Raw genomic sequence first — 12,619 nt, forward strand, 5'->3', positions numbered from 1 at the left:
ATTCACATTTTTTTTTTTAATCTCACCACTTCCCCTCCTTTTTGGGACTTTTGAGAGGCAAGTGTCGATACTATTCCACAAGTCACTGAAGCTTTCTTCATTTTTTTCAGTTGTCTCTGTTTCATTTGAGATGGCTTCTCTGGCTATGCCTGTAAGTTCACTGAGGTTTTTAATTTGTAGCATCTCATTGGCTGTGTATTCTTTCTACTGTACTTTTCACTGCGAGTATCATATTTTCATCTCTAGAGCACCCTTTGGGTCTTTAAAAAAATACCTTCCATTTCTCCTTTCAAAAGGCATGTTCAAGTTCACTTTACCTTCTTGAACACAGAGCATGTATTTATAATAGCTGCCCTGCTGTTCTTGTCTCCTAATTCCATCATCTGTCAGATCTGAATCTTTCCCTGTTTGTTCATTTTTTTGTCCTGGTTATGGGTCATATTCTCCTGTTTCTTTGCATTCCTTATAGTTTTGTTTCGCTGCTAGATTTTTGTTGTATTCCTTTAAGTACTATCAGACATCGTTCTGGTACATAGCTAAGTTAGTTGCAATCAGTTTAATCTTGTTGAGATTTACTTTTGGAAAGCAATGTTAGGGCAGGTCCAGAGCAGTTTTTATTCTGGTACTAATTTAGTTTCAGTACCAAGGTGTGAGCCTTCCGTGGGCTAAGGCCCTCTGTATTAACAGTTCTTTCCATCTTGGCTGGGGATAACGTGGAATACTCCCAACCCTGCGTGAGCTCCGGGAATGGTTCAGTCTACTGCTTTCCTCTGGATCTTTCCCTGGCGTTAGGTCATGTTTTCTCACTCATATGCAGGTCAGTACGTAGTCAGAAACTTGTGGGGACCCCTCTGCAGTTCCTCGGGAACTTTATGTCTGTGCAACTCTCTTCTATCCAGCACGCTGCCATGCAAACTCTGACTACCTGGGTCTCTCGACTCCAGGCTCGGTCTCTGCAGTTCAGGGAGACTGGAGTTCTGTTTGTTTCCCTTCCCGGCACTGTTGCCTGGAAACTGTATCCAGGCGGTAAGCTGGAGCAATTTTTGTTTTGTTTTCAGCCTTTGAAAGTTTATTAAAATATTTTCTGAAAGTACATTTGGAGCATAAATCAAAGTTTATATTCCAGAATCCTTTCTTGATAAGGGATTTTGAATGCTCTTGAAAATGAGTGCTTGGTTTTGGCTCTTTAACCTCATTTTGATTGAGTCTTATGTAGCTTTTCAGGCATGATGGAGCTATTTGCATTTGTTGAATATTTGGTAAAATAATTTGGTTTATATGTTTATGAAGATGTTATTTAACGGAGCCTATTGATTTCGAAAGGTCAAATTACCTTTCAAGAACTTATGCATTCTTTTATAGGGCTCAAAATCTCCTTCACCAAGACCAAACATGCCTATTCGATACTTCATAATGAAGAGTAGCAATTTGAGAAACCTTGAAATTTCTCAACAGAAGGGTATCTGGTCTACAACCCCTAGTAATGAGCGGAAGCTAAATCGAGCCTTTTGGGAAAGCAGCATGGTTTACTTGGTATTTTCTGTTCAAGGATCTGGACATTTCCAGGTGAGCCATCCTGAACCAGTAAAATGGGGTTGTTCTGGCTGCAGGTTAGACCACACAGATTAAAACAAAAGCCAAAAACCACCCTGGCTTTTTATTGTTTCGGGATGCAAGAACGCATCTCGTTTGACTGAGTATGAGGGATGTAGTGTTACCTCTTGAAGGGAATGACTCTAGGGATCCCGTTGTTTTCCTCGTCTTACCAGAACCTCTCTAGATGAGCCATTTCTCCTTCTGAGGACAGCTTTAGATTTACTATTTTTCAGGTGGATTAAGAATAACGAGAAGCTTGACTTTTTGGTAAAATGTTTATTTAAATAGGCAAGGAAGTTAGAATTGATAATCCAGAATCTGAGTGTGTTTCTTAACTCCTCTTGACTCGATGTCTATCTGAATTTAGAAACTAAGGAATTTATTATTTGATATTATTATAATTTTTGGCAGTAAAAACTTACAGGTTCGATTGTATCTGTTTATCATGGAATAAGTATGGGTTTAGGGCTGTTAATACATTATTTAGAAAGTATCTGTTCATATTGAAATTATGTTAGAAGGCTGGAATCGGTCTTCCCTCTAAAATTTGCTAATACATCTTTTTATAAAAAACAATAAGTAACTTATTTTTGTTTTTGTGAGATACCATTTTTATATTACATTTTTACCTTAAAATTTAAAAAACCTCAGAGCTTTTGCAGATAAATTGAATTCAGACAATTTTAATATCATCCTCACCTTTCCCCTTGCCCTCGTTTTACCTGCAGGGATTTTCTAGGATGTCTTCTGAGATAGGAAGGGAGAAGAGCCAGGACTGGGGCTCAGCTGGACTGGGAGGAGTATTTAAGGTGGAGTGGGTCCGGAAGGAAAGTCTTCCCTTTCAGTTTGCTCACCACTTACTCAATCCCTGGAACGACAACAAGAAAGTCCAGATCAGCAGAGACGGGCAGGTATATAGTGGCATTTAATATTTGTCTTCTGCTTTTCTTTTTGTTTTGTTTTGCTGTTATTTGGTGGTTTGAGGAGGGAATGGAAGAGTACAGAATGTAGGTTCCATATGCACACGGGAGATGGTGGTTCCGATTTGTGGAGGAGCTGGTGAAAACCTGCTTGTAGGTGTTTGACAGAGCTCATGGCTTTTTTAACAGTTTGTAACTTTGGCTTCTCTCTGTCATTACATACATATAAAATCTTTCATAAGTTACTTCATGGAGGCTCCTGTTTTTGTCTTACTAATGGAAGATATGCTCAAAACTGAGCGTAATTCTGAAGTAATTTCACTCAAGTCTAAGGATAACAACAGTATCTGACTCCTTTGTGCCTTAACTAATTATGTAACATAAATAACAGCCTTTTTATATTTTTGTGGCTTGTTTTATTTCTGTTACGTTTGCTTGGCCTCTATCATGCTGCTGATGTGCATTTTGAACTAGTTAAGGGGATGGGAATTACCCTATATATGGACCACGGTGCTAGCCGCTTTATGTCAAGTAATTTAATTTAATGCATATTGAGTTATTAGGCCAGTTTTAGTCAGGAGAAATAGGAGAAATTATTCTAAGGTCACACAGCTAATAGTTTATTTAACCCATGTGATTCACTTTAAATCACCATATGGAAAGTGTTCGGGTTCTTTTTAAATGCACATCGTGTCACAAGAGGACTATAAATGACATTCTTTTAAATTGTATCAGAATATTTTAATTTTTATTCTATAATAAGGATTTTGAAGTAAGACTAATTCCTAAGATAAGAATGTCATATACTCTCGATTATTTCATTAAAGCCCCCAAACATCTAATATGCTAGGTTTCATAGTAAATCTTTGAAAGCTGAAGCTGAGTGCTGTTGGTAAATCTCCATTAAAAATGAAATTCATTATTTCTAGATAGAAGTTCCAGGAGAACTCCATGGAAATTACCATCTTGTCACAGTTGTTGCTATTTTCGCAGGCTAACTATAATCTTGAAGTCTGGAATTGAACTTCACAAACCTGAACGCAGAGAATCAGAGCAATGTGATTTTATCATGTTCTGGTAGAAAAATGAAATTGAATGGCCTTTTCTTACATTTTTATCAGCATAGGTTTTGGTGCTTTAAAAAACTCAATCTAGTTCCTTTCGTGTTTATTCTGACTTCTGCTTTATCTAGGAACTAGAGCCTCAGGTTGGTGAACAGTTGCTGCAGTTATGGGAACGCCTTCCACTGGGAGACAAAACTGCAACTGACTGAACTCAGGTTATACTCTCCTTGACCTTGAATTCTGGCAGTATTTATGATCACTAAGGACATCTTTCAAATTATTTATCTTTTTTTTTTTTTTTTTTACTCCTTCAGAGCTCTGAGCTACAGAAGAACATCGTACCTGTTTAAAACCACCGAACACGCTGACTTCTAAGAACTGAGGTGGAGATGTGTGTTACGAGTGAATGGGCTTTTCTGGTTGAGAGTGTCACTTAAGACCCACCATCTTCATATAAAGGAGAAAAGGGTAATTTAAATTTTTATAGTGATCATAAAAACTGATTATGTAATGTTGGTTATTTATATGTTTGTCATTGAATAAAATAGCAGTGGTTTCATTATTTGGCACAACAGCAGTTATTTGGAACATACTTAATTTGAAGTTAAACATTTCGTTTGTTGAAGACACTGACTTATAACTCTTATTGAGGGTTTTTTTTTTAATGCAAAGTAAATTGTTTCCTTTTAAGAAAGGCCTGAATGTATCTGAGCACCATTTTAGAACAGTCAACACTTAAGATTTGTTGTTAAAGAAGAAGCAAACAACCCAATTCTAAAAATGCCCCTTTTGAAAATAGTGTGTGCTGATTAAGGGCTATTCATTCTGCCATTTTAAACCTGAGATACATTAAGAAAAAAAGGAGAGATGTCTTGTTCTTTGATTATGAAGTACAGTAAGATCTGAAGGAAATCAGGGTTCCTCCCTCCCTGTCTTTGATCAGATCAGATTTAGTGCTTAGTCTTATTCCTGGTCCTGCCTCTTAACTCGGTGTGTGCCATACCCTTCCCTTCCTCCCGCGTTACAACCTTCACACCTCTCTTACATGAGCACAGTAATTATGTCCTCTTCGTTTTGGCTAGAGAAACTTGATTTAGACAAGTTAAAAATGGAAACAAATTAAACGTGTTAAAAAAAAAGTGCCCAACAGTTAGTGAGAGCTTCGTTGGTGTATGTTTTTCAAACTAAAGCCTACAGCACTGCAATTCTAAATGCTTTCTATTTGTTTTCTAGTACTTTCCATCCTACTTACATTTTTGGATTTCTTATTTTTTTGCATTTATGGTTTAATAAATGGGAGGTAATTTTTTATAAACGTGTTAGTGCCAACTCACTTATATCTTTGTCATCTTAGGATTATTTGATATCTTTACCACCACTGTCTATAAAGGTTCCCCAGAAGCTTTTTGAAGGGAAATAAAGGTACAGGGAAAAATGAAAGAAATGTCTGGGTTACTGAGCTCTTAAATAGAGCAGCTTTGATAGCACTTCTCATGATATATTTGGGTTATTGCTATGTGAAGAAAAACCAACCCAAATCTGATTTAAAGACAAGAAGACAACTCCTGAGTTTTTTGCTTCTTCATTTGAGAACAAAGAAGTGAAAAGTCATGGGTCAGCATAAGATCTTGAGAACCCTTCTTTCTCTTGGAAAGCATTGTATGTTGGCACAGTAGTTTAAAATGGCAGCTGTGATTTTTGCCTATATTTGTAGTTACTGGTTTTTTGTTTGTTTTATACTTTGAGAGATATACCTGTAAATTGAGCCTATGTGAATTATGTTCTGCTGTATGTGTATTACAGTTCTTTTCCTATTAGAGCAACTTGTGTTTTTTCTGATAATGTAGATACATTTTGTTGAGGTATATATTTAGCAGTTTACGGTGTTCTAAATTTGGAAGTGAGGACTTTTAAAAAAATAAAACTTACTTTAATTTTCTTCTGTTTTCTAATATCTAGCTCTGAATGTAAATGATGTTTGTTGATATTTAAAATGAACACAATTTGAATGTAATTAAAATGCTGTTTTTGGAAGAGATGAACTTTAAATATACTTATTAAATGAAATTCTGTTAAAATATCTAGATCTTGTTATTTCTGACAGTCTATAATAGGGCTAAGGTAACAATGATCAACAATATCCCTTGAAATATTAGTGAATTTCAAACACCTTGAAGAATACTAAATTGATAGAGAAGGTGATGATTTTATATCAGTGTCTCCTCCTTGAAAAAATTTGCCTTATTACCATAAGGGGATGGAAAAAAAGCTCAAGATGTGTTCAGTATGAAATCTTTTGAATGTGTTCTCCGTCAGGACACTGCATCTTGGTAACGTGCCCCTGTATGCACTGCACACCCCAGCCTCACTCTTCCGGTTACAGCAAAGCTTGGTGTCGAGGAGAGCATAATCTCAAATGTGTACTTTAGGGAAAGACCGATTCATTTAAGACTTTGTCCTCAGAGACTCTTTCTTCACCATATATAAAGCTTTATTTCCTGCAACAGGGAAAGTCTGGAGGACCAAGTCAAATGAGCTTCACCCCTGAATCAACACCGGGGCACGCATCCTGCCCCTGAGCACGCCACCGATAGGTGACCACGCGTTCCAGTCTGTGAGCTTCCCGCAGCACACGCGCTCACTGTGCTCCAGAACTTTCCACAGATCCTCTTCACGCAAAGGCCCGCCACACAGTGCACTCACTTCTGCCCAAGGCCCCTGCGTGTGCCTCGGTCTTCGCAGCCAAGGGTGAAATTTCCAGTCGGCTGTCTCATAAAATCACAAACGCTGCATACTGAAAATGGAACTACTGTTCTTTCCTACAACGTGCTCCACCAAAAGCTGCTCTCTCTTCAGCGGCCGCCATTTCCGCAAGGGGCATGGGGGATGGGCTCGGAACACAGGTGTGTACAGCATGCTGTAGTGGAAGTTCTGTATTACAGTGATCCCATTTCCGTTTTGGTATACTCTAGCCAGGATTGAATGTATTAGATGAAATGGGAGGATCTTGTTTAATCTGAAACCCCCATTGCCCCCTTTCCGTCCCCCCCCTTTTTTTTAAAGATTTTATTTATTTGAGAGAGAGAATGAGACAGAGCATGAGAGGGGGGAGGGTCAGAGGGAGAAGCAGACTCCCTGCCAAGCAGGGAGCCCGATGCGGGACTCGATCCCGGGACTCCAGGATCATGACCTGAGCCGAAGGCAGCCGCTTAACCGACTGAGCCACCCAGGTGCCCCCCCGCCCTTTTTTTTACTTAAACATTTTTATGATAATTTAGGTGGAAGTTGTTTGTCAGTTAATGTTGGTTCTAGTCCTTCAAACTGTTCATATCTGCTTTATAACATTCACTGTATTAACTACCTTCTTCAGGTTGTGGTGGGGGGGTAGTGACAGTTTAGTTACATCCTCAAGATAAAGTCTTAGTGAAAAATGAATAGATGTTCTTTAGTTACATTTAAAAAAATATTCCCTTGCGGTTGCTCAAGGCCAGAAAACTTGCAGTCATCCTTGACATCTTTCCTTTGCTTAATCTCATCCAGCAGAAAATTTTCTTGGGTCTACCTTCAAAATAGACCTAAACCCTGACTGTTTCTCCCCCCTCATCTGTCACAACCACTCTGGACTGAGCCATAGTCCTCCTCACCTGGGTTACTGAAATTGCTTCCTAAGATGCCTTCCCTCTTCGACCTCTCCCCCCTGCCACCAGTCTGTTTTCCACAGGGAAACCCACGATCCTTTCAAAACAATTTGCATTACTCGGCTGCTCAAAACCCTGCAGTGGCTCCCCATTTCTCTCAGGAGCCAAGCCCTTACAATGGCACCAACGTGACATGATCTGTCCTCTGCTTTCTCCACTCTAGCCACACCGGCCTTCCCACTGTTCCTTGAATATCTGAGGCCTGTTCTAGCGCAGAGATGTGTGTGAGCTGTTGGCTCTGCCTAGAATGCTCTTCCCAGAATATCTGTTTGGCCATCTGTAAACATGGGGTGATGTCCCTTTGAATTAGTGTTTTTGTATTTTTTGGTTAACATGTAGTGTTAGGTTTCCTGTGAAGTTTTCTGTAAAGCTTATTTAACTTTTAGAAGTAACATACAGTAAATCCAACTTTTTTTAAATGTGCAGCTCTGAATTTTGACACCAACACAGACTTACGGAACTTTCACCTCAATTAGGATACGGTTCCATCACCCCCGAAACGTTCTCATGCCATCCCTTTGTAGTAACAGCTTCCTCTCCCCACTCATGCCATCCAGCCATAGATCTGTTCTCTGACATTCTAGTTTTCTCATTTTGAGAACATACAGGTTGATTCTTACAGAATTGTAACCTTGTGGGACTGGCTTCTGTCACTCAGCATAATGCCTTTGAGATTGATCCAAGTTGTGTATATCAAAGTTCATTTCCTATTCCTGCCAAGTAGTATTTCATTGTATAGAATGTGCCACATTTTTTGGAAGCCATTTACCTGTCAATTACACACACGTGTGATTATATATAGAACAGCTAACCATTGGTGCACAGGTTTTTGTGTGGAAATGTTTCCGTTTGTTGAGTAAATACCTAGGACCGGGATTGCCGAATCAATGATGGTAAGTGTGTTTTATAAGAAACTGCCAAACTATTGTCCAGAGTGGCTATACCTGTTTGCATTCCTACCAGCAACGCTTTAGAGTTCTAGTTGCTCTATACTTGACAGCACTTACTATTTGGTCAGTATCTTTTTTTTCTCTTTAAGTTGAAAATACACATCAATTTTATGAAATTGTTGCTAAATTCCACTGAAGAATAATATAACTCTTACTACAAAGTACCTGTTCTGCATGTTATTTTGTTGTATTTGGTGCAGTAACTTCATAAATATAAATACACTGTAATCGGTAAGTTTAAATTGAGACACCTGCTAGAGGTAATCCGATATATCTAAGAAAGATGTGTTCATTACCTCTCTTCATTTCTTTTTATTTTATGTTATTTATTTTTTTTAAAGATTTTATTTATTTATTTGACAGAGGGAGACACAGCGAGAGCAGGAACACAAGCAGGGGGAATGGGAGTAGGAGAAGCAGGCTTCCCGCGGAGCAGGGAGCCCGATGCGGGGGCTCGATCCCAGGACCCTGGGATCATGACCTGAGCCGAAGGCAGACGCTTAACGACTGAGCCACCCAGGCGCCCCATCTTTTTATTTTTTTTATCGTGATAAATGTATTCCTTAATCCCCATCACCTATTTCCCCCATCCCCCACCACTTCCCTGCTGGTAGGTTTGTTTTCTATAGTTAAGAGTCTATTTCTTGGTTTCTCTCTCTCTTTTTCCTTTGCTTATTTGTCTTATTTCTTAAATTCCATATATGTGTGAGATCATACGGTAATTGCCTTTCTCTGGCTTCTTTTGTTGGGCATTATACTGTAGCTCTATCCATGTTGTTGCAAATGGCAAGATTTCATTCTTTTTATGTCTGAATAATATTCCATTGTATATATTTGCCACTTCATCTTAACCCATTCGTCAATCGATGGACAGACACTTGGGCTGCTTCCATGATTTGGCTAATGCTGCAATAAACATGAGGTGATGTCCCTTTGAATTAGTGTTTTTGTATTTTTTGGTTAAATACCCAGTCATGCAATTACTGGATCATAGGGTAGTTCTATTTTTAATTTTTTGAGGAACCTCTATACTGTTTTCTTCCAGAGTGGCTGCACCAGTTTGCATTCTCACCAACGGTGCATGAGGGTTCCTTTTTCTCCACATCTTCACCAACATTTGTTGTTTCCTGTGTTTTTGATTTTAGCCATTCTATATTCAATATCTTCTGTTTTTATCATTTTTTTTAGATGTGCAATAGTATCTGATCATGGTCTTGGGTTGTATCTTTCTAATAATGGCTTCTAATGTTGAACATATTTTCATGTGCTTATTATGTCACTCAATCCATTCGGGCTGCTATAACAAAGTACCACAGACGGTGTAGCTTACACACCACAGAAATTTATTTCTCACAGTTCTGGAGTCTGAAAGTCCAAGATCAGGGTGCTGGCATCGTCAGGTTTTGGGAGAAGCCTCTTCTCAATTGCAGACTGCTGGCTTCTTGTGTCTTCACATGGTGGAAAGCGACACAAACGTTCAGCGTTTAGCAGTCACCCATTTATCTTCTTTGGTGAAGTGTCTCTCCAAGTGATCTGACCATTTTAAAATTAAATCCATTGGGGTGCCTGGGTGGCTCAGTCAGTTAAGCATTTGCCTTCGGCTCAGGTCATGATCCTGGAGTCCTGGGATCGAGCCCAATGTTAGGCTCCCTGCTCAGCGGGGAGTCTGCTGCTCCCTTTCCCACTCCCCCTGCTTGTGTTTCCTCTCTCACTGTGTCTCTCTCTGTCAAATAAATAATCTTAAAAAAAAAAAATTAAACCCATTGTTTTCTTACTGTTGAGTTTTGAGAGTTCATTATGTATAGTACTCCCCCTTTATGTACAGGGATACAGTGATCTCATACCCCCAGTGGATGCCTGAAACCATGGATAGTGCCAAACCCTATATACTGTGTTTTTTTTTTTCTATACATACACACCTATGATAAAGTTTAATTTATAAATTAGGCATAGTAAGAGATTAACAACAACTAATCAAATAGAACCGTTATGAGAATATACTGTAATAAAAGTTATGTGAATGTGGACTCAATAACTGTACTGTAGCCACCCTTCTTGTGATCATGTGAAATGATAAAATGCTTGCATGACAAGATGAAGCGAAGTGAATGATGTAGGCATTGTGACATAGCGTTAGGCTACTACTGACCTGATGATACCTGAGGAGGAGAATCACTTGCTTCTGGATTGAGAGTGTGGGTACCTGAAACCTTGGAAAGGGAGGGCTGCTGTATTTGGAGTACAAGTTTTTTGGTCAGTTATGTGATTTGCAAATACTTTTTCTCTGCCTGTAGCTTGTCTTTTCGTTCTCTCCACAGTAGTTTTTATAGTTTTTTGTAGGTTTACAGTATTTTTTTGTAGTTTTAAATTTTGATGAACTACAATTTACCAATTTTTTCCTTTTATGGATTGTGATTTTGGTGTCATGTCTAAGAACTTTTTGCTTTATCCCAGGTTATGAAGTTTTTCTTCTATGTTTCTTCCTAAAAGTTTTGTAATTTTTTATTTTTAGATTCATGATCCATTTTGAGTTAATTTTTGTCCAAGTTGTGATATTTAGGTTGAGGTTCATTTTTATGCATGTGGATATTCAATGTGTCTAACACCATTGTTGAAAAAGTGCTCTTTATTGAATTGTTTTTGTACCGTTGTAAAAAATCAGTTTGCCATGTTTGTTTGGCTCTATTTCTGGAGTCTGTTATGTTCCATTGATCTATGTATCTGTCCCTTCACCAATACCGTAGTCTTGATTATTGGTGCTTTAGAGCAATTTTTAAAAATTGGGTAGTGAAGACTTATACTTTTTAAAAAAATGTATTTATTTAAAGTAATCTCTGCACCTGACGTGGGACTCAAACTCATGACCCCAAGATCAAGAGTCACATGCTCTTCTGGCTGAGCCAGCCAGTAGTCCCAAGGGCTTGCACTTCTAACTAAAATGAAGTAACATCGACCAGATTTACTTTCTTGCCTGAAACAACATATATATAAATACATGAAACAATGGTTTTCAAGACACTGGACATCGGGCAGTGAAGAACAGTAATCCCTGAGAGATGAGAAACAAAGAGACCTGCCCAAGCCTACTGCCTTGTGAAATTTCCAGGCCATGGCACAGGGAGGGGGAGTTGAAGCAGAACTTGACAGAGTCCTGAGCAGAGGTGACAAGAGTCGAGAGTGGGGAAACCAAACAGGTAGAGTTCATAGAACAGAACACCAGAGGGAGGACTGCATACAGAGAGAACTCCAGAGATGTGTAGACAGTCCCTCTGCAGTATTCAGCAGAGTGCTGATCCATGCATGCATGTGCAGAAATGGTCAGGAAAAGAACCATTTGAAAGGATTAAAGGGAATAGTACCGGTTCCCACCAGCCAGACTTGTGAAAATCCAAAGGAAGGCGGAGAAGAGGAAAAAAAAAAAAGAACAAATGGAAATAACAAATAGACACAAAAATAATGAACGAAAATAAAACAAGTAGCAAGATGATAGACTCACACCTAACAAAATCAGTAATCATATTGTCTAAAAATCCCAATTAAAAGACACCTGGCTGGCTCAGTCTGTGGAGCGTGCAACTTTTGATCTCTGGGTCGGGGGTTTGAGCCCCACATTGGGTGTAGAGATTTCTTTCTTTTTTCTTTAAAAAAAAAAACCAAAAAACTAGTATGGCTATGTTAATATCACGCAAAGAGAATTCAGAGCAAAGAATATAATGAGGGATAAAGACAGTCATTTAGTCATGATAAAAGAGTCAGTGCATATAATAATCCTAAGCACTTAGGCATCTATAAAAAAGCTTCAAAATACTTAAGTAAAAATTGATAGAACTGAAAGGGAAAATATTACATAAGTTCACAATTATTGTCAGAGATTTCAGAACATACCATCCAACAGCAGCAGAATACACATTCTGTAAGTGCACACAGAACATGTATCATGATAGACCATTCTGTGGGTCATAGAACAAATTTCAAATTTATTTTTTATTGTGTAAGAGTACTTAACATAAGATCTACTGTCTTAAATTTTTAAGTACACAATAATGTTAACTATAGGCGCAAGGTTGTACAGCAGATCTCTAGAATGTAGTCATCTTGTATAACTGAAACTTTCTGCCCTTTGAACAGCAATCTTTCATTTCTTTCTCTCCCTAGTCCCTGGCAACTGCTATTCTCTGTTTCTATGATTTTGACTATTTTAGATACCTCATGTAAGTGGCATGATTCAATATTTGTCCCTCTGTGATTGGCTTGTTTCAATTCACATAACGTTCTCCAACTTTATTCCTTTTGTGGTGTGTGGCAGGGTTTCTTTCTTTTTTAAGACTGCATAATATTCCAATGTATGTATTTATCACATTTTCTTGACCATTCATTGATAGGCATTTAGG

General features: G+C 38.4%; 1 protein-coding gene across 2 annotated transcripts in view; it reads left to right on the forward strand.

Annotated features, from left to right (window-relative positions):
- YTHDC2 (YTH domain containing 2) overlaps positions 1-12,619 on the forward strand; it is a 123,407-nt gene that overhangs the window by 64,695 nt on the left and 46,093 nt on the right. The window contains exons 27-31 of one of the 2 annotated variants that reach the window (XM_035013932.1): positions 1,363-1,566; positions 2,325-2,507; positions 3,709-3,795; positions 3,895-4,048; positions 6,088-6,483. In XM_035013932.1, the coding sequence (XP_034869823.1) occupies positions 1,363-1,566; positions 2,325-2,507; positions 3,709-3,789 (468 nt within the window). In that variant the 3' untranslated portion in view covers positions 3,790-3,795; positions 3,895-4,048; positions 6,088-6,483. Of the gene's footprint in view, positions 1-1,362; positions 1,567-2,324; positions 2,508-3,708; positions 3,796-3,894; positions 5,661-6,087; positions 6,484-12,619 lie in introns of those variants that run through there. The other variant, XM_035013931.1, reaches the window with a different exon arrangement.

This window comes from Mirounga leonina, unplaced genomic scaffold (genome assembly GCF_011800145.1).
Source record: "Mirounga leonina isolate KUSES-001 unplaced genomic scaffold, KU_Mleo_1.0 Mir_168, whole genome shotgun sequence".
NCBI lineage: Eukaryota > Metazoa > Chordata > Mammalia > Carnivora > Phocidae > Mirounga > Mirounga leonina.